This window comes from Ischnura elegans, chromosome 3, assembly GCF_921293095.1.
Source record: "Ischnura elegans chromosome 3, ioIscEleg1.1, whole genome shotgun sequence".
Classification (NCBI taxonomy): Eukaryota; Metazoa; Arthropoda; class Insecta; order Odonata; family Coenagrionidae; genus Ischnura; species Ischnura elegans.
The window spans coordinates 61,562,854-61,584,119 of record NC_060248.1 but is presented as its reverse complement, the minus strand read 5'-3'; the positions used below and the strand labels follow the sequence as shown (position 1 = coordinate 61,584,119).

General features: G+C 37.3%; 1 protein-coding gene across 1 annotated transcript in view; it reads left to right on the top strand.

Moving 5' to 3' along the window:
* The window catches only part of LOC124155905 (somatomedin-B and thrombospondin type-1 domain-containing protein), a 958,847-nt gene that overhangs the window by 652,063 nt on the left and 285,518 nt on the right, over positions 1-21,266 (top strand). The window contains exon 3 of the mRNA XM_046530100.1: positions 5,443-5,554. Coding sequence (XP_046386056.1) covers positions 5,443-5,554 — 112 coding nt within the window. The remainder of the gene's footprint in view (positions 1-5,442; positions 5,555-21,266) is intronic.

Below are 21,266 nucleotides of genomic sequence, written 5' to 3'. Positions count from 1 at the left end.
CATTATTAATTTATTAAATTATGAAACGAAAATATTAATAAAACTTCTTAATAGCAAACATTGGGTGTGTGATTTTAATTGCCGTGTCTCAAAATAATAACTTACGGAAGAATTATATTTTGGGGGATCGGGTTGGTGTGGTGGTTAGAGTGTTGGCTTCTCACCCGGCGGGCTCGGGCTCAAATCCCGGCAGGTGGCAGAGAATTTTCAGAGACTGCCCGATCCCTGCTTGAATGTTGTGTGGAGGACATTTCAAGCGCAACACTCCGTCCGTCGTTAAGCCGTGGTCCCCTTGGCGCCTTTCGTTAAAAGCAGGCTAATGCCGACGCCGGGTTTCTCTTCACCCTTCCTTTCCTACCTTTCCCTCATGGCGCGAATGACCTTATATGTCGGTCGTCTCCTCCAAATACCATACCATACCTTTTTAGATTATGAAACGACAAAATTAATAAAACTTCATCATAGCAAACATTGGGTGTGTGATTACCGCGTCTCAAAATGATAACTTACGGAAGAATTATATTTTAGTGGTAGGGGAGAGGGAGGATATGACGGAAGGGGATCAGAGGAGGGGGGCGGCAAACTGTCTTTGCCCTCCTGACAAAACGCCTAGTTCCGGCCCCTATGGAAAATAGTCGAGGCTTACTTTACTACCAAAACTTCAGTGTTGTAATGGGAAATCGGAAAATAATAACAAACGAATTGCTCAAATATTGCTTAAATGATGATACTTCTCGTTAACCATGAGGATTGAATTTCCTGGAAAAAAAATATTCAATTTAAATAGACATTCAATAAACGTGAAAAGAAACGTTATCGTCATAATCAGCTAATCAGACCCGTATCGTAATTTCGGATTTTGTCGTTTCAATCCTGGTACCATCCGCAGTCGCCAAATATGGATCATATTAATTTTTACTAATTGTGAGTGGAGCCCGCAGAGACTAGTTTTTTTACATTGCGTCGCGTTGGCCGGTTGTGTATGCTCGTTTGGATTCTCTAAATTCCCCAATACCCAACTAACTCTCTCAGCCGCCCAAAAGCCTTCGGATTCTCTTCACTCCCCTATCTCCTGCTCTCTCGGGGGGGCCAAAAATTCTTTCTCCCCGTCGTCAACCTAAGGGAATAGATGGTTTTCCGGGAGTAATGTGCTGGTATATTGCTGTAATTAATAACCTGCTGACACGAAAATTATAGTTTGCTCTGTCCTCTGAGTGAATGAGATAAAGACAATCTAAAAGATCTCGGGGTACTTAAATATATATGAGGGTTGATTTTCGGCTTTTCCGCATACGACCGAGATTGAGATGTCAATTTGAACGCTTCATAGTCAATAGTCATAGGCTTTATTCCGTATTCACCAATGGGTTTAAAATTTTCTGTGAACTTCTACTATATTTAAAAAGTCTCATATGGGAGAAGGGTTAGGTTATTTGCAGCGTCAGATCTAATCATCATCAGTATTTCGAGTATTATTGATTTCTGATCCTTGAAAGTGCGTACAATCGCTTAACATTTAATTGGACATATTAGTGAAGCGTGAATAAATTTTTCCTCGAGAAATGACGGCTTTCCATCAATTATGAAATGCATACATCAATTATGAATTTTAGGATATAAAACTGGAATTAGAAGCAATTGAATTACTCTAAGCTGGACTGATGACGCAGCGATTGGTAGTCACGCTGTACACCAGGAGCATGAAAGATAAATGAGCCCTTTATAACTTCATTTTAGTTTTTATTGCCGTAGTGTAATAATTTCAGATTTTAGCTCAAATCCAGTTGGTTATTGGAGTGCATACATAGAATTGTTGGTAAATAACCCTCGTCGTATTTATTCATAAACAGACACAAGGTATTAATTAACACATTCCGTATGATGGATTAGTTTATTGGATTTTGTGATACATATTTTGTGGACTGAAACACAGCCGCTGAGTTGAGCTTTGAAATTTCACGTTTTTGCCTGTGCAGTTGCACATTTTAGGAATTTATTGTTTATCAATAAAATTTATATTTTCGAACTCCAGCAATTTTCTCATTTCGCTAGTTTACTTACTCTTCTGTTCCTCTTAAAATGTCCTATTTAAATGATATTATTAGTTAGGAAGGATTAATTATGAATGCTTGTTTTGAAGCAATAAAGCCGTATTACCATCGTTTCCTGTTGCAGATTAAATAAATATTGTCGGTATTTTGTCCTAATGGTAAACCAGCTATTGCATATTGAATAAATAAAATGAAAAATAGGGGAAAAGGGTTCTAAAAATTTACGTAAGCGTCATCAAAGGGAGAATGTAGTTTACCTAATCTACTTGCTATGAAATCTACTGTCATAGTTCGATTCTTGGTAAAGTCTTGGTATTTTTCTTCTTTGCAGTGGTTGCTCTTTTTATACCTTGCCTATTTCGATTTAAGAAGCAATTTTTCTCCTGCAAGTTCAATTCTATAATTCACTCTTCCATATTCACCTTTGCTCACCCCATACTGAGGCTAAAGCGAATATGAAATACCTATTTTTTTCTATTCCTGAAAAGCTGGATCAAGGTTCATGGTAGTCATAGAAAAATGTGCACAGCCAATAAAGAGGTCACAAGCCTAAGGACAGGTTGCTAATGTTAGGAGTCCCAGGTTCAATTTCGATTTTAACAATTAGACTAATGATTCCAAAGAATTCATTTGCGGTGCTAAGTGACAAAGGAGGCGGAATTGGCTCCCTCTAAGTTTAAAATGTCAACGTCCGCGCTTATGGCTTGGTTCAAGGTGTCCGTCCCTCTCCATACCAACCTCCGTTTAAAGCAACGAGTATATTTGCTGGTGGAATAATTTTTCGGAAACTATTAATGAATGCGATCTTTCAATCCCTCTCGTGTCATAATATCCGAATCCACCTCTTTAGTCTGAGGCCATTGCGAGTATTCGCTCCTCTTCATGAAAATTCATGACCTCACTCTCGAATTAGAGCAAACGCATAGCATTGCCCATTTTCATTCCGACGGCAGCGGAGTCGTTTACGTGAGATCAAGATCACGTGAAACCTCTTCGGGGAGGACGCCATTCGCTGGGGGATAAGCGACTTTTATTCAGCCACCTCTCACTTCCGTGACATTTGTTGGTGCTTCAACTCCGCGTATTCCTCGACGAACTTCTTTCGTGCTTCATTCGTATGTGCATAGCGAAAAGTTTCCAAGTCGTCGTGTGCAAACTGGCCGCGGTGGTTTACAGACCTCGCGGAAGTGTAGGTACCTTGTAGGTTATTATCGTCTTTCTCTCGGTCGAAGTAGCAAAAGCGTTGCATAAGTGAGTGTGTTCGCCTCATTTTCTTAGATTTATTTGACTGAGGTTGCGAAAATCAGCTCAAGGTCTTTTTTTATCTCTGGCTGCCGCGTTGTTCTGGAACTGTTAAACATATACATGACGTATTCAATAGCATAATCTATGCATTAACAACATTTGTAGTCAGGGATATCAAGGGTCAGGTAAAAGAATGCTTTGAAACCGTTAGGGTTTTCTCCTCACCTCATCAACTAGTGTGGAACTATATTTATTTTATTTTTTTAATCCATGAATTCTGGCGGGCATTAACCAAATAGAAAAAGAAATTAAGTTTTCATAGTGAACTATGTTAGTGATAAAAGCTTTCAATTATATCAACAAAAAAAGTCGAGGCGCAAGCATTTGTCTCAAACATGTTTTAAAAGAAGAATTCGAAATTAAATTGTCTCGGATTTGTCCTTGTTTTATCATCGTTTCAACATTGCCATTTTTTACAATCCGACAAAGTGGTGAGATGTCGCTCTCGTATTTATAACGCTCGCGGAACATTTTATGAATGGAAAAACATTGCAGTATTCGAGTTAAACATCTCTAGACACATCAAGACACGGTATCAAAAGGAGCGTCATTAAAGCACCCTCCAGGCTTTGACATTATACGTCCAATGCATCTCCGCGGGATACAAGTTGAAATGAGAAGAAATGAAAAAAAGATCTTCCTTTCCCGCCCCTTGTTTCTTTCGGCGATAAAAAAGCTGATGCTAGTCCCCGTTTATAATCCCATCAACACCCTGAAGTACCGCGAGCGTCGGAAGTTTTTATTGCCCAAATGACGAATTCTGTTTCTTTTGAAGGCCATGAAAAACACTTTGAAGCGTAATTGCTCTGGTCTCCCTTGCCGGAAGTTTTCTCCCTTTCCTTCCTCGTCAGCGCTCGCATAAATCTCCCGTGGATGACTCGACTAACTCGGAAGGGATTATTTGTTTTGCATGGCACGTGGTATTTTTCCGCTACAGGGACGCTTCATAGGACTAAGTCATTCTCATTACGCCTTCAGTTAGTGAAATTGTTTTATTTGCCGCACGATACTGCTGTAGTCCCATTTTGGCTTCATCCCTAAACACGTATCCGCGACTGAATGTTATAGTATGGCGGTATCTCCTTGCTTTCAGTCTTTGCTTCCATTTAGTGCTTGCGTTATTTTTGGTATAATTTGTCTTCCTGGGTTAAAATCTGAATCAAGATCATAAAGCTCCTTCCCTCAATTTTATTGGAACATTTCAATCTTATCATGAAATTCCATTGTCACAAACTGGTCGGAAATAACGTATTTCAGTCATGGATACCTTTTACTGCATCAAATCTGGTCTATTGATTAAAAAAATTCATTTTGAACTATTTTTCTCCTATATTTATGGGCATATTTACCTTTTTAGTTACATAGTGTTGTTTTGTAAGTGGTAATTGAGTCGTACTTTCCATTTTTTTAGTATTAAAGATGTGTATTTAAATATGCACTGATTTTTTTCCCTGAACCCTATGGGCCCATGTTATAGTCAATTGATCGGGGAATTTTGTCGTTGATTTATACGATATTGGGGAAACTTTGCTAAACAATCGTACCATTAGAGACGTTCTTCTGTAGAATTAACTTTCTAAATATTTTAATCCCGCGCGTTCGTACGGAAAAATTATTTCAATTGCTTTGTTTGCCCTTGTATAAAGAGGAGTGATAACTTGCTGGCTGATATTATTCATATTAGCTGCAGAGGAACAGTAAGAACTCGTTACAGCTAACCCGTCATTGTGATGGTGTCCTCTACAAGAAGACAACCGTTTTAGTTTACGATTTCCCTTCATAAGAACGAAAATCAAATGCAATCGTAATATTATAGACGATAAATTATACTATAAAAATAAATGAAACTGAAGCGATTCACATAAATTAAATGTAATCGTTATCTTAAAATTACGATTGCTTTTTATTATGTTAAATTCATCGTAGAATCCTTGTCAACGTATAAAACTGTACGGTACTTTCTTTTCAACATTACACATGAGAATGGGTCCCATAGTGTCATTATTATTTGGAATTTTCAGTATCCATACGAAATAATTGGTTACATTGTACAAATAATGAATGTTTTTTCTCTTCTTACTTCTAGAAACTGCACTGCTCCTGCCAGCTGCATTGAGCGCCAGCCGCCATGCGAATGAAACCACCGATATCCGGCGCAACTTGAGACTTCGGTACCCTAAGCAGCAGTCAGGGCCAGAGTGAGTACTACATTTTGCTAACCCCTTACTCTGTTCCTCACCGGCAGCTCACCTTACGCATTTTGACAATCTTCTTGCGGATATCACAGTTCCATATTTTGGACAGAGTGGCTAACGATTTAATTTTTAATCTAAAATAGACCATGGCTGACGAACGATAGGTGTGTATGCTGGTGTGTATTTTCCGTAGGATTTTGTTTTTGCTGTTCCTGATGAGAAAGAACTAAGGTTTTTGATGAAAGTACTTAAATATTTTTATCAAATCTCTCATCATATCTCTCATTTCAACGGTCAGTATTTCGGACTTACTTCCTTCTGTCATCGGATTTGACGGGTTGGCCCCTGAATGCATTCTCGAGGAATATTGGACATACATTGGATACAATAGCTACCATTGTAAATGTCATTCTAGAATAGAACATTGTTGACAAACGATGGATGTATGTTATGATGTCTATACATTGAATTTTTTCGACCTTGATGAGAAATAACTAAGCTTTTGATGAAAATTCTCAAATATTTTTTAACACTAGCTATCAAATGCCTCGTTTCAACCTTCAGTATTCCATTTTTAGTTGATTTGATCATTTACGTAAACAGGCATGCCTCTTATTTCTAACTGTACTGTAATACAGTACAGCGGAATTCGTATTTGACGAAGTTGTTCCCAGAATCGACTCGGACCCCGGACATCGAACCGTTTCTATTTTGATCTCAAGGGCTGATTCATATCACAGTTTTCTGCTAGTTTCTTTCAGTTTGCGTATACGCTGGGCGACGCATGAGGCGGGTATTACCAGTGGTTCATGGAGTTCACATAAAAACGATTTGACGTTGGAATCAACATATTGCTCGACCAATGCATCTGCAGTTTACATGATCAATATTTACTTGCGTTATACACTTTAAAAACGATAACTGCATGTTTTTTGAGTTAAGTGTGTGGATTAAACATGGTAAAATTTTTCAGGTACAAAGTGAACTGGAAAAGGGATTTTTTTTGTCATGGAAAGTAAAACTCTTTGGAGGCATTAAAACTTTTCGCTGAATTTTCTGTCTCCATAATCACATCAAATGCAACGCGGGGGCATAATTTTTTCCAAGAGCCTCGGAATTCCATTCATCTAACCGGCCATGATCAGAATGACTGAGCGGCGAGTAAATTTTGCACAATCTTTTAGAATATATGGAAACCATTGTGGTCGCTTATGACGGCTATGTTTGGGATGCGCAGCGGTCGAATAGTTCTGCCCCCAGAAAGTGGATTTTCAGCTTCCATTGCGTAGAATAAGGAAAAAGTGCAAATTCCTCCAAATTATCCTTCTCATAAATGTTCAGGAGGCGTGTAAAAAGCTGAAATTAGAAGCCCTTTAGCCCACAATGGGGCCAGAGGATAATTGAGCGGTATGCCTCACGATAGAATCATACGGGAAAAGATGAAAGAGCCGCTTTTCATTGGCTTGGTAGGTCACGCTGCCGTAGCCACCAGCTGTTTTTTTTCCACCTCCCACAAGCAGCTAAGCAAGCTTCTCTTTCAGCCATATCCCCCATTTTTTACTTGGCAATTCTTGATCTTATATAATCCCATTACGTGTCCTTAATGTCCTTAGAAATTGGTAGTCTACAATGTTTTCTCCGTCCTCTACACTATTCCTTATTCGGCATTCAGACAAGTTTTTGTGCACAAAATTCTATAGCTTCGTTTTCCGCCATTTGGGAAAATAAATTAATAAAACCGATATCCCAGGAGCATTTTACTTTATGATTCGGTGCCCTCATTTTCTTTTGGTTGAAGTAGACTTCTATTAGCATGAAGAAATGCTTCTACAAGAGGGAAATGATTTTTGCGAGGTCTTGTTGGAAAAATTCTTTAGTCTATCCGATAAAACTTTAATGCTCAGGAGCCAGGACAATGGGCATTTTTGTGGAATTATATCCCACATGTGATCCTTAAGGGTTGAATATTTTCGGCACCATTTTAATTGCATTGCGGAATAAAATTAATTCTATGAGACTTAAACAAATGCTTTTAATTGTTGACTATGATTATTAGGGTCGTTTACAGAAAACGAAGGGAAGTGGAACAATTGTATTTAAATAACAGTTTGGACCAGTTTTTTAATCCCAACTTTAGGTTCGTAATTTCATTTATGTATGTTATAAGTGCCTTCACCTTAATTCATCATTTTATTGCAAAACTTGTTGTGGTGCATCATCATTTTATTGCATTTTTTCATAAAATAGTGCCCATTTATATTTTTCCGGTTATATTTATTCATGTATATAATTCCACGGCCAATTGATATTCATAGAAGTCCTAATAAGTTGAAAGGCATGACTGTTTTTGTCCATTAAAAACAAGGGACATGACATGAAACTGTAGTGTTCACTTTTACATAGAAATTTTAAGAGGTCATGAGGTATATGTCAGACGAATGTGGCTCATTGATTGGCTACTGGTATGAGTGTATTTGTGACAGTGTTTTATTCTCCATATAATGAAAAACCAGCAAAAAGCATTTCATAGCAATAAATTCATCTCGATACATCGGTTTTAGCGGGATAAAGAATAGATTTTGCATCAAAAATCCATAAGTTCACACTCTTATTTATCACCCAACAGTTTGTGCCACGCATTATGACGTCGAGTCAAAAATTTCCATTCGTATTTGAGGGACAATGTGGCAAAATGAAAATAGGCAATAAAAGATCGCCATATTCATCTATCGATACCATTCATTCTCTTCTCGTGGATGGGTTACTTTCTCCATTCTCCAGTCGAACATGAATTTTGTCTTTCGATCGAATTTTTTTCTCATCTTGATGGAGAATGGGTTCCGTCACTCATTTTGCTTTTATCTATATTTTTTCTCATGCAATGGATTTCATTAACGGATTTGTATCTATCCATTTATGAAGTGAGGTAACTTCTTTTTATTTATTTGTTGCCACACCACCAAAAACGGCGCGATTCGTTCTTTACATAGGGATTTTCATAACATTTTACAATAGCACGTACAAGAACACCCATGTCCAGGATAACCAGGTCAGACTTACTCAGGTGGGACTATAACCCACGATCTTCAGTTTCGCAAGCGAGGACTTTACCCCGCCACCACCGAGGTAAAATATTTTATAATCGGTAAAAATATTTCATAATATATAATGGTGACCAAAAAGAAATGAAATTTCGGAAAATGAAAATGGCCCAGCTCAACAGCAGTACTTGACTTCTTTCCTTCTATGAAGTTCGAAGTGGAAATCGATAATATGATGATAGAACCAGAAGTGCATGTCATCGTTACCTAACGGCAGGGAAGACAGTAGTACCTTTATATCAGTTAATACATAATTTAATCTTGGTTTATTTTTATATTTTTATTGATGGATAGAATTGGTCAACTTTTATCTGTGAATTAAATACCTCAAAGAGGCAATCTTCGTTGATCCCAGCTGATTTATGTCTTATTAGTTTATCTTGTTCCATTTCATCAATTATGATTCCGTTTGCAACTACGTTACGTTAGCATGACGAAATAGGAAATTTACGTTGCTTAGCCGGATTATGAATACGTGCTGTTATATAATGCTATACCGCTTGCCTAACTTCTTGTACATGCATCGATTCTTGTGTAAAATCTTCTCTAGTAATGACCTACACAGTCTACTTATGTAGTCAGTCTACTTAAGGATCTAAAATTTTATGTGCGAGTTCTCCAGCGTCCTTTTCCGTCGTTAAGGTTCATTTTCTTTCGTGTCTATCTGTACGGTCTCCGGTGTCTTTCGCCTTCAAAGTAAAAAAATATGAAAGATACTGAAAACTAACATGAATGGAATTTTCTTAGCTTCTTACGTAGCCGTCTTTTTAAGAAAGAAGGCAGGAAATGCTTAAGTTTGTTTTTTTTCTGTAGCCTCACGAGACAATCGGGATTTTTTTTGAAAAGGAGATGCATATGTAAAGAATAAGTTATTCGTCGTGGCCCCATTGTTCTGATAGATGGTAAAGCTAACTTTTGAGAAACTTGTAAACAGCACATTTCCACATCTAAAAGTATCTCAACTACCAGTTTTATCGAGGAAGGTTGATGTGAATAGTTGTGAAGAGCGTATATGAGAGAAATGTGCTTTGTAGTTCTAGTCGCAGGGCTTTGTAGTGGGGCTGGATCGTGTTGAATATGGAGAACATGAAATGCTCCAATGAGGATCGTCCTCTGCGTTAGCCATCCGCCGAAGTGGTATCTTCATTGGTCTCAGAACATTTGTCTGTACTTCGCCCAAGACCAGCTCCGGTCCATCACGTTGGTATTCTCTGAGTTTCTTTCCGTTTGGACCCCTTTTTCTTCAGTCGAGTCTTTTCAATTCTTACATCTGGAACCTTTCCCGTAGAATCTCCCGAATGTTTTATTTTCTCCCCTTTGAAAGGAGAAACTTCTCAAAAGATGGAGATTACATGCATTTCCCTGCTTTTTCTCCTTCTACATATCCATGATTAGGGTTAGAAAAAAATAACGACGACGATTGATTTCATTCACTTGACCAGTCAGCGCTCTGAAAGTTTCAGTAACTAATTGACTGACTGACTAGCTGTCTAGCTGAAAGTTCAAATCTTCAGTAAATAACTGACAAACTAAAATTTCAAATCTTCAGTAAATAACTGACAAACAAAGTTAAAATGTTGAGTAAATAACTGACTAACAGACTAATTGACTAACTGATAGTTCAAATCTTCAGTAACATGTTCAGGATTTGAACTAGTAATCGTCCGAAGGAAGTAAACCTTTTCACCATTTTCCCATTATATCTTTGATCTGAACCATAGAAATCGTGCAAAACCTTAACAGATATTTAAGAATAAATTAGAAGTAAGACTGGCGGAGCAATGGAGGAATAAGTGTAATGTATTAGGGATCAAGGTAGGAAAGATAGAATCCTTTATTTGGTACAAAGGTTGAATATTTATGATACAAAGAGCATTTAAATCCTATGAACCCCATATGAAATGGAATATATAAAAATGAAAGGAATTTTATTTTTATGCAAGAAATACACGAGTTCAATACAGCATTCTTTTTTTTAATTGATGCTATGGTTGCATGCAATCTTTTTGAGCACCTTTTAATAGTTATGTTCTTTTCAAAACCTATAAGTTCGTGAAAAGCGAGTAATGACCTCTAATTTGGTGTCAGTATTTTATGCCGCAGTGTAATAGATTATCCTATGTTCGTTTGAATGAAGCTTGCTTGCCTGCTTCATAGATTGCAAATCCTGTATTCTGCAAATTCATATAATTGTTCAGAAATTGATTGCACATTTATTTATCAACAACATTTTTGTTCGTAAAAAAATATATTTTTAATATTATTTACATAGAAGCATAGAGTACAGAGCTCAATGTGGCAAATATTTGAGTCGTTCTCGAAGAAATACATACATCAGCACAAAACTATATTCATATATTACCACCCGAACACATGTTCGACTTTTAACTATTTGTTCAATAATATTTATACAGTACTACCTCAATTTACAGTTTTTCGGAATGGTTAGCAACAGAAAATCTCCGTTTCATTATTACGAGAGGATCAGCGAGCCTTTCCTTTTATCTTGGTGACTGATTCCAATTGGTAGCGTGATAGATAACTCGATGACAGAATGTGTACAATGGGTTTGATTCTTCGCATTCTGAAACTCCGGATGGAGATAGCTAGATAGAATTATTAATGGTGTCAAGTTAGATTTTTAGCACCATTTTACGACTGAAATCCAGGATGTCAGTTCGGTCAAGTGGATGCAGATGACGGGAAAATATAACCGCAGTGAGTGCCCTATGTTGGCATGGTTACCGAATTAAAAAAAAACTGAAAATGGCAGATGATGCCGGTGACTTGTTTTCCGTGTACCAATCCCCGGTCACCCAGGGAGCGAGGTCAAACACCTCTGCGAACAATTGTAGTCAATGGACCGTAATGTAATTTGCCATTCATTTTCAGCGCTGAACGCTCTCCCCAATTTGCATAATGAAAGGCCAATACCTCAACTCATGCCCACCATCAATCATCCGTGGGTGTGTTTGAAGTAGACGCATGCAGTGGATATTTTGCTGTGCGCATGTTTGGCTATGATTTTTATCCTCTCGAGAAGCAAGAATGCTCAAATTAGAAAAGCCTTTTGTTTGCCCTTCAAAATCGTCAATGCTTCATTATATTGGTTTATCATCCTTTGAGCCATGTTTTCATAGTTTCAGACCCATTATATTGGCTGTCGTCATTTTGGAATTGCTGGTACTCGACGGACAATCAACAATAATGTTTGAGCACCAATACCTGCAATAATGATACATTTTGCGATCTATGATCTTCTCTTGTTATTTTAGAAAGCTTAGTTCACTGATTCATTCAGCCTCGATCCGTATTTACGTTATTTTGTACCCTTCGTCGGCCAAATTCGAATAGATAGTTGATGATCTGTGAAGGATATTCCTTAGTTTGCTAATAACTTAGTGAATGCTAAAAATACAAATATGCTTGCACTTGAGTGTAATTATGTACTGTAAAAGAACCAAGATAAATATTATCTTATTATAATTACATGCGATCAGTTTTGATGCACCTTCTAACGTCAACGAGAATCGTACACTTTTGAACTGTGCTTGAAGAATTTCAATTGGAATAACGGCATAGGTAGAAGTAAAAAAAATATTTTTATTATAACTTTATGGGGAAATATTCATATTTTTTCTCATGACAAATATTATGAATTATTATCATTACTCTCCACTTTTCTGAGCCTAATTTTTCAAGACGTAACCCTTCTATATTGATGACGTTTCTTAGATTATAGCTCCTTTATTACGATGAACTTGATAAATTAAACAAAATGACATTTCTATGATGCTAGTTTAGAACTTTGCTTTTTGGGCAATGCCAATACACTGGTATATTTAGTGATAGCAAAAAGTAGTGATATCGATGGAAGATTAGCCACGAATGCTACTTAGCTGCGTGTGATTTTATAGAAATTAGTTTTACGTAATGTTGAAAAGTACACATCTATTCATCCATCTGAATGCCAGGATTATCGTATACTACTCTTGTGTTTCCATCACATTAGCTTACATATTGTCATCTTTCTCTCTGCAATTAACAGCCAATACAGAATTTAGATGTAATGCATAATCGTAAATAATGTTTGTGCTAGGTGATAGATTGAACATATGGGTTGCATCAGGTCTTGCTGTAAGCATTTGTTGGCTGCGTGATCATTGTTCATGGTCACTTTCATCAATTTCATCTTCGATTTTAGCAGATTACTTTTATTTTTATTCCTCGAAATTTCATGCTCTTGGATATATTTGATTGATTTTAATGTACTCCCAGCTTCTTTTTTGGGAGTTTTCGCTTTTAACCACTTGCTTTGTCTTTGTTTTTTTTTCGGTGCATTATTTAGCGTGAATGCATGGAATAGTATTCGCTTCCGATCGGAACGGGCGCTGCAAATGTTTGGACTGAGGGGTATTTGCTCTTCAGAAGAACGTGCTCATCCCATTTGTTAAAAATAAAAGGAATCGGCTGAATTATCGATGCATATATGGATTCAATGGTTGGTATTCCCTTTTCGGGTCAAGTTTTCTTTCTCTTTACTTCAGTGACGTGGGGTTGCACGCTGAACACGAACGTTGTGTGCACGAATGTCCAGTTTCCTCGGAATATGCTTTCGCTTAAACATTCAAATCAAATTAGTACTTCCGTACGCAATCGATTCCCAGAATTCAATTAAAATCTGTATTGAAATTAAATACGTATGACAGCTTTCAGACATTTAAATCATTTCTGTCCATTTGAATGATCGATTTTTTTTGACGTGGCCTTCCTTTATTCTTAATTATTTGTGTGTAGCCTAACCCTCTCAGGGTTATTCCTCTATTTTTATCTTGAATAAGTATTCTTACAAATAAAATTAGTCGAACTGCGTTGTGATGTCAGTGATTTCCTGTGATTGAACCGGAATATCAAATATATAATTAAATTTAGGATAAATGGATTAATATGAGATAAGGTGGAGAAACAATTTGGGACTCTACTCAGTTAATGCAATATTTGTACTTCAGTGAAAAAAAAACTAAAAAAAATTCTAGAAAAATGACAGATCTGGAAAAATCATACATAAAATTCATGAATATTCTCTTCCTAGCTCCCATAGATATATTTCGATGATTGAGCATTCCATTCCCAATAATTAATTAAGGAGTGTTCCACAACTCTAAATTCATTTTTGTATAATGATTCACCTAATTTGATTCGATACTGATATTTAAAAGTAAGCATAATTTCCCTCGACTCGCCTTTTTTAGCGACAATTTAATATTTGCTTAGAACGAATGGTATTATGAATAGATACCGCAGGAAGTACGTTGCAAAATATGATAATGCTGAGGTTTAGAGGCCGACATTAATTAATTCTTGCTAATTTTCCTGGAAAAGTAATCATATTGCTTTTGGATGAATTTGACGTGTAGAAAGGGTAAAGTATTGGTTGTAGTATGTGACGGCTTTATAAAATTATAGATAAGTTGAAAGCGCTCTTTGATAGATACAAGTCTAATATTGCTGTTTATTTCAGTAAATTAATCAACAAAAGCAGAGTGTTGACTTTAAACTGGTTTTATTTTTAGAACGGATATCAAATTTCAGTCGAAATGTCGTTTTCAAAGATTTAATTATGCTTTGCCATGTTTCGACGTATTTTATATTCCTGGAATCTATTGGTTTTAACTGTAAAAATTCATTAAAAGAGAATCATATATAATATCTGTTGTAACGGATATTTTTTAGACAATTTACTGCTTGAATGGTATGCAATGGATATGAGTGATATTCTATCCGTTCTAAATAGTATGAAATGTTGAAACAATGATCTCTTTCATTGTTTAGGTCCAAAGGGATACCTAGTTTTTATCCATCCTAATGTCAAGTTTAGCATATGAGTCAATCATAAAATATAGGTCGTACAATACAGACAAATATAATTTTGTTTTAATGTCTCACTAATTTAATGTAAAGTTGAAATCACTGGGGAGAATGATGGTGGAAACATTTTTAGTCTTCTTCACCATTTCTCTGTATACGTGAATACCAGCTGCTGTGAAGTCTTTGTAATGACTAGAATGATTTGTATAAGGTGTGTATATGATGTCAAATAAACTTTTTGAATGATTATAAACCTTCCATGATACATGAATATTTTTACTTAACGAACCAATTTCCCTGAATAACAGCTGGTTAATGTCCTGTTATTTCCTCAAGGCACCATTTTGTATGCCCATTTTCACTCCAGCCAATATACTTTTATGTCTCTTTCCATTTTTTCTCCAGCAATGTTTGTTTTCATCAAAATTCTACTTTTTTGTTCGTATGTATTAGCCACGCCCAAGTACGCAATATTGATAGACAAAAATGCTAATTCTATGTTGCAATAGAGAGCGACATACCTGTTTTTTTTAAAGAAAGACTGTGGAAAGTGATCGGATCTTATGAATTATCATTCGTTCTAGTGCTAATTCCTCATTAGTTATCGTCAGCGAAGTTTTCATTTGCGAGTGAAATCTACCGAATAAAGACCGTGTCGGATCGAGACATGAGTCGGTCGTCCCCTTTAGGCCCAGCGCACACGGAGCGACTATTTTGTAACCACAGTTGGGAATCAGTTGCGTCTGCAACCAGTTTGCAACTGAAACAAAACTTCTGTCTGCACACGGGTTTAATTACAAAGGGCTGGTTGTAAATCAGTTTTGTCTATTGTGCAATCAGTGGAGTGTTTATTTAGTGCGGTATTATGTGTTGTTCTTTAGCCCTTGGCTTGGCCGTCAGCGCTTGCTATCACTGAGTCAGGCGAAGAAGACACTGTGAACTATTATCAGCACCAAAGACGTTAGATAGTTTGTATTTGTTTAGGACTTCATGCTTCTCTACTCCTCCAACGAGCTTCATGTTGAGTTCTTGATCATTCATTTTTAGATAGACACCATACGGCCGTCAAAATACCACCAAAAACACCACATAGTCTCGTGCAAGTCTGCAACGCAACTGCAACCGCGGGCCCACGGTTGTATGTGACTGGTTTCAGACTGGTTTGGGATCGTCAAAAACCAGTCGCGTGCGCCTCCGCACCCCTATACATTGTGGAAGTCACAAAACAGTTGCGCGCGCAACTGGTTTGCAACGGTAGTTGTAAAACAGTCACACCGTGTGCGCTGGGCCTTAAAGTGAATAGTGCAGTCTATGACCTGACAAGGAACACTTGGGATCTTTTCAATTTACGAAAGTATTTCATTAGGGTGCCTTCCAGTGGCTTAGCGAGGGGGGGGGGGTCCGGACCCCCTCTCTCCCGAAATATATATAAGCACAATCATAAAAAGAAATATTGAAAAATTATGAATTTAGAAAAGATTTCTTTGAAAAATGAAGTTTTTTCGATTATGAAAAGCGGTAAAATTAGTTTAAAATTCTCTATTTATGCCCTGTTATGTTTTTCAAAATTTTACCCCTCTGGTTTTGGACCCCGAACAAAATTCCTGGCTACCTCACTGGTGCCTTCCCCCTTCTTCATCTTGACATTTTCAGGCAGTTGTTCGCAAATATCTTTTTTATTGTATCATGAATTTAAACTTTCGCGTACATATTAAGAGTCATTGCAAAGTTTTGCTTATAATGAATTCCGTCTCAACAACGTCTTGTTACAAACAGCTTCACTAGCTTGAAAAAACCGTATTTCTTCAGAAGAGCCCATGTTCAATTATCCTAATTTTACCGTCAAATATGTAAAAAAAAAGCGGCATAACGGAATCCTATTTTATTTTGTTCATTGAATTCTGTCTTTCGAAGAATATGTGACCAAAGTTTCATCAAATTCTTGTAACTTTTACCGGGATGCGCTTGCTACCTTAATATCTTTTTCTGACGAAGCCATAAAACAAGTGAAAGGTGCGAAGGAGGAGCGATTTTAGGTCGCGTTGTTGTATAAGCGACCGCATATTGTTTTCCGCGTTTCTTTTACTCTCACTCGTATTTTGATCGACCCCATGGGGTGCCTGATAACGCGGTATCCCGAGGAGTCGCTCGGGATCAACAACAACAACACCACCTTCGGTTGCCGTGGCAACGAGCCTCCTTCACAAGACAAAGGAGAGCTGTTATAAAGGGATAGTTCGGGGAACGAAGTTTGTCGTTTTCGTTAAAACGTCAAAATTGTTCTCCTCAATCGACATCATCGACTGACGTTCACAAATAAATAAGCTTAATCTGCTCTATTTACCGGGAATTTCAATTGAATACCCGCTCTCATCATCACATAGGCCCTGACGCAACTACTTGTGACAATAGCGTATATTTCAGTCATTATAATAAACTATTTTGCCCAAAACTTTTGTTATGTGGTTATAGCAGAAGGCTAATGATAAAAATAAAATTTGGGTAAATCACCGTACGAATTTAGCATTTCTTAGCTAATTAATGCTGTAGTTTTTCATATTTATTCTCGACGGATGTCGTCCATGATGGTGAAACATTTTTTTTTTAACATTCGAAAAAAGCATTTTTTTTTATTGTGCCGTCACTTCTAGTCCGATTTTAAGATGATGCTCTCAGTACTTTGAAAGATTTTTTTCGTAATTACTTGACCTCTTTAAGCCTAGCACGTAGCGTTCGAGTCTCTGGCGGCTCTCAGCATAATTCAAGTAAAAGCTGTGTATCGCTCAGTGTTCTCTACTAACAGTTTTTGACGAATTACGCAGCTTTGTGTTTTAATGTTGTCTTTCTGCGCCGAATCCCAAATGCTTGCCGCAGGCCTAACTTCATTTAAAAAAATAGTTGATGGGAAAAAATATCTAGCCTAGGATGAATGTTAAGGGGAGAAATTTTATCTCTATAATTCTGGAGTGGAAGCCTCATGAGCCCTAGACATCCTGTATCCTATTTATCGCACATCCTGAATGCGAATTTGCTTTCAATATGGTGTACAAAAAACATTATCGACGTAAGGAGTCGAAATTCTCTGAGGCACCCATTTTTTTCAGGAGTTGAATGAGGGTGATGAAAAAAAACGAACGCTTTGTCCTACCGAGGGCTGAAAGACTCCTTATTCTCACCGGGTCGCTCTCGAATTTCCGCTTCGTTTAACCAGCTTCGCGGTAAACTGCTCTTAATCGCGCATACAGCCGCATGGCGGTTTTGAAGGGAAATTAATGACTGGAGGAAGGACGGCCGTAAAGGGAATAATGAGACCCTGCGTGTTATTATCTAGAGCATGACGCCTGCCCGCCTAATACTGTTTCCAAGGCGTTAAAGGTGATGCCGTACACGGAGCCGTGATAATAGCTCCACAGCCTTTTAATCGTATAAAACGAATCGCCATTTTCTTCCCTTTCTTATGTAATTCAATAAGTTGATCCATCGGTGCAAGAATATTCATGGAAAAATAAATTGGGCATTTCGTCGCTTTAATTTTCCCTATATAAGCCTTTAACCATGGGAATTTATTGGTTGTGGACGTACATTGTTCAGTAACTATAAAGAGAATATTCATTGATACAATCATGCCTAAAGTTATCCGAATTGATTATGAATTTGGGAAAGATTTCGGCAAGAAATTCATGGGTGAAATCGTAAAATTTTGCTGATGTTATTAATGCATGTTTAATCCACCATTTAGCCTATATTAATATATTTGTACACTTTTATGTCATGCGTGTCCCAAATAATGGTATTAAAACCTTATCAAATAAAGGAAAGCATTTGCAGCATCACCTTTCCATCGTTCTCGCCGACTCCATTCCTTTTCCCTTTTTCGCGTGTTGCGAGTTTCCTCTATTTATTCACATGAACTCATATACGTGGAGCAAAAATCATCTCTTTCCCTCCCTCTTCCCATAGTCTTGGTATTTATGGGCAGGAAAGAATAGCTAAGAGCACTTTTGAATGTGTAATAGCTGAAACGCTTCGTGTCTTGGTAAGTGGTACTTATTGGAATCTGCGAAGGATTTTTCTTATATCTGTTGAGAAAATTATATTGACCGGTAGAGAATAATATTCGTGCAATAATCATCAACGTCTTTTTTGCGTAAATATCTTGATATAATGTATAATATATTAATTAATATATGATAATATTAATATAATCTTGAGTCTTGATCTCAACATGTATTTTGGGAGTCCATGTGTCCATAAGAGAATAGCCATTAGTCTCGGGGATATATCTCAACAGTATGTCCTCTGAAAATGGGAAAGAGTCTCAGAGACTTGTCGCTGGTACTATACCGCAGACATTGTTCATAACCTATCAACAAAAAGTAATATCAAAACAAGGAGAAATATTGGATAGGTACTGAGCTCTGCGAAAGTATTCATCAGATGAATGCGAATTGAGTTGATAAGACCCTCTAAGTTTTATAGTCATTATATACAACATAACTTCATCTGCCTAAAAGATACCATGACATTGGGTGTTAATCTTCTTAATTTTTTTAATCTGTAGACCTTTGCATCTAATCTCTATACGTGTTCAACTCGGTTTTGCCTTGGCCCCTCGCGCATGGAATACAAGTTTCCCATTCGGATAAATTAATAATCCTAATTCTGATTGTACGAGCTTAGTATGCATCCAACGACTTTAAATGAACTTATCGTGGGTGCATCATACTTGCTTTGGTCTCTGATGTGTCGTCTTCTCTTTAATTCATTCAAACTCTTTTTCACATTCTTTGACTCCGCCTTTTCTCCTACGCCATCACTTATGTCGCACCGGGGTTGGTAATTTTTTTCGGAGATAACCTCTGGCAAAGTCCCACGTTTCGGAGAGAGCGCTAAAGAGGATAAAAATGACCCAGTTCCCTTCAGCGCGTGTGTTTTCACGAAGCTCTGCAGCATACAAGCCGCAAAACGAGTACCCCCTGGGGAAAATTAAGCTCCCTGATAAAAATTCGCTTATCCGGTTCTCTAAGTACACCGGAGCCATCGCAAGAAATGCAGACGATGCTCAACTACATGTTATTAAATGAACTGCCGCGTAGGCGTAGGTGAGAGGTGGCTGGATTCAGATCGCGCGATTGAAAATAGGAAGTAAAAGGATTGTGTGCTGTTGTTTTTGTAGCAATGCTGATTTATTTAATATTTTAATTTACCATAGAAAAATCTATTCATTTTACCTGTTTATGGGGCAATTATCATACCTCATAATGTTGTTTCCGCCAGGCGTAGGATTTTTGTGTGATTCATAATTGAAGTTTTTAATCGTTTTCAGAGCAAAAAGACGAAGATTTTCCAAATGTAACTTTTTTTAGAGAATACCCTCCTAGCTTTTTAGTCCTTATTGTATGGATAGACATAATTATCAATCCAATTCAAATGTAATGGTATCTAGCATCTTTAGTGAAAAAATTCCATTTGATATTACAACTACATTGTATCAACTCGAGATACTTCAATCATTAGATGTGTGACTGAACTTAAATAATTATAATTCATGAAGGGAAATGGCCTGGGAATGGAGGCATGGAATATGTCCTTTATTTCAATTTATTTGGTATGGACGGTATCATATAGATATCATGTGATTTCAATTCGCGGAACACTTCATAAATCCGAAATTTTCAAAGTATGATTATTTACTGAATCCCTCCGAAAATTCTCATTTATAAATGCCCTTCCAAGAGTTATTCATGCTGCTACCACCACTAGCGGATCCAGGATAGGGACAAAGAGCTAGTTGCGAAGCCTGGAGTGGGGGTAACCTCCCAGCAGTGGTGGTGGTCCTGGAGGTTACTAAATGAGAATTTCGACGCTTGTAACAACGCTTAAATGTTGTCTGATCGCTATTTTTCCAAATAATTAAGTTTTAAAAACAAATGTCCCAAATTACCATTTTATCTAATGCAAATGGGATACCCTAGGGATTGGGGCAGGGCTTTTAGCCCTCTCTAGCCCCTCTCTGGATCTGCAACTGACTACCGCTAAATTCCATGGCATATGAGGCTGATTTGTGTAACAACTTCGGTCGCATTTTAATCGGATTTCAAAAATGTCCGCATAACGGTGATGAGTGCAATGCGATACTGCGAACGTTTTTCCAACATTTTTGAGATATAATGTTTGGCATCGCGGGGAATTTAATTTATAAGTAATGAATTTCATATATCACGTCATCGTGTGATTAAATTTCGGTTTGTATCCCTGATTATACCGTATTTCCCCGTATAACTCGGATCGATTTGTTCGGTAGCGACACGAGTGGCGACTTTTATAAGCCCATTTAAATGCGCGGTGGGTGACAACACATTTAGGACTAGCACGCCCGACCAATCCTTACACCCTATTATGCCCGAGTGGGTCAATTTGACCCAATATGACCATGTTTGCAGGTTTTACTCAAAATACTGAATTCCTTCCCAGTATATTTATTAACCCATTAATCCCCAGCGTTGCGTAAACGTAACATTATTGAATCATACTTCTCAGAACAAGTTTCTACTTTAGAACAATTTTTTCTTCGATTTACTGACTTTTTTTTAAGTATCTCTACTTCTAATTTTGTCATTTTCACCAACATTTTCATTTATATGATTGTATTTTTATGACTGATGGCGTTTGGCATAAAAATCGATGCGCATATACGAGACACCCTAGGAAAAATGACATACCCCAGCATGTCCGTTGAAAGGAAG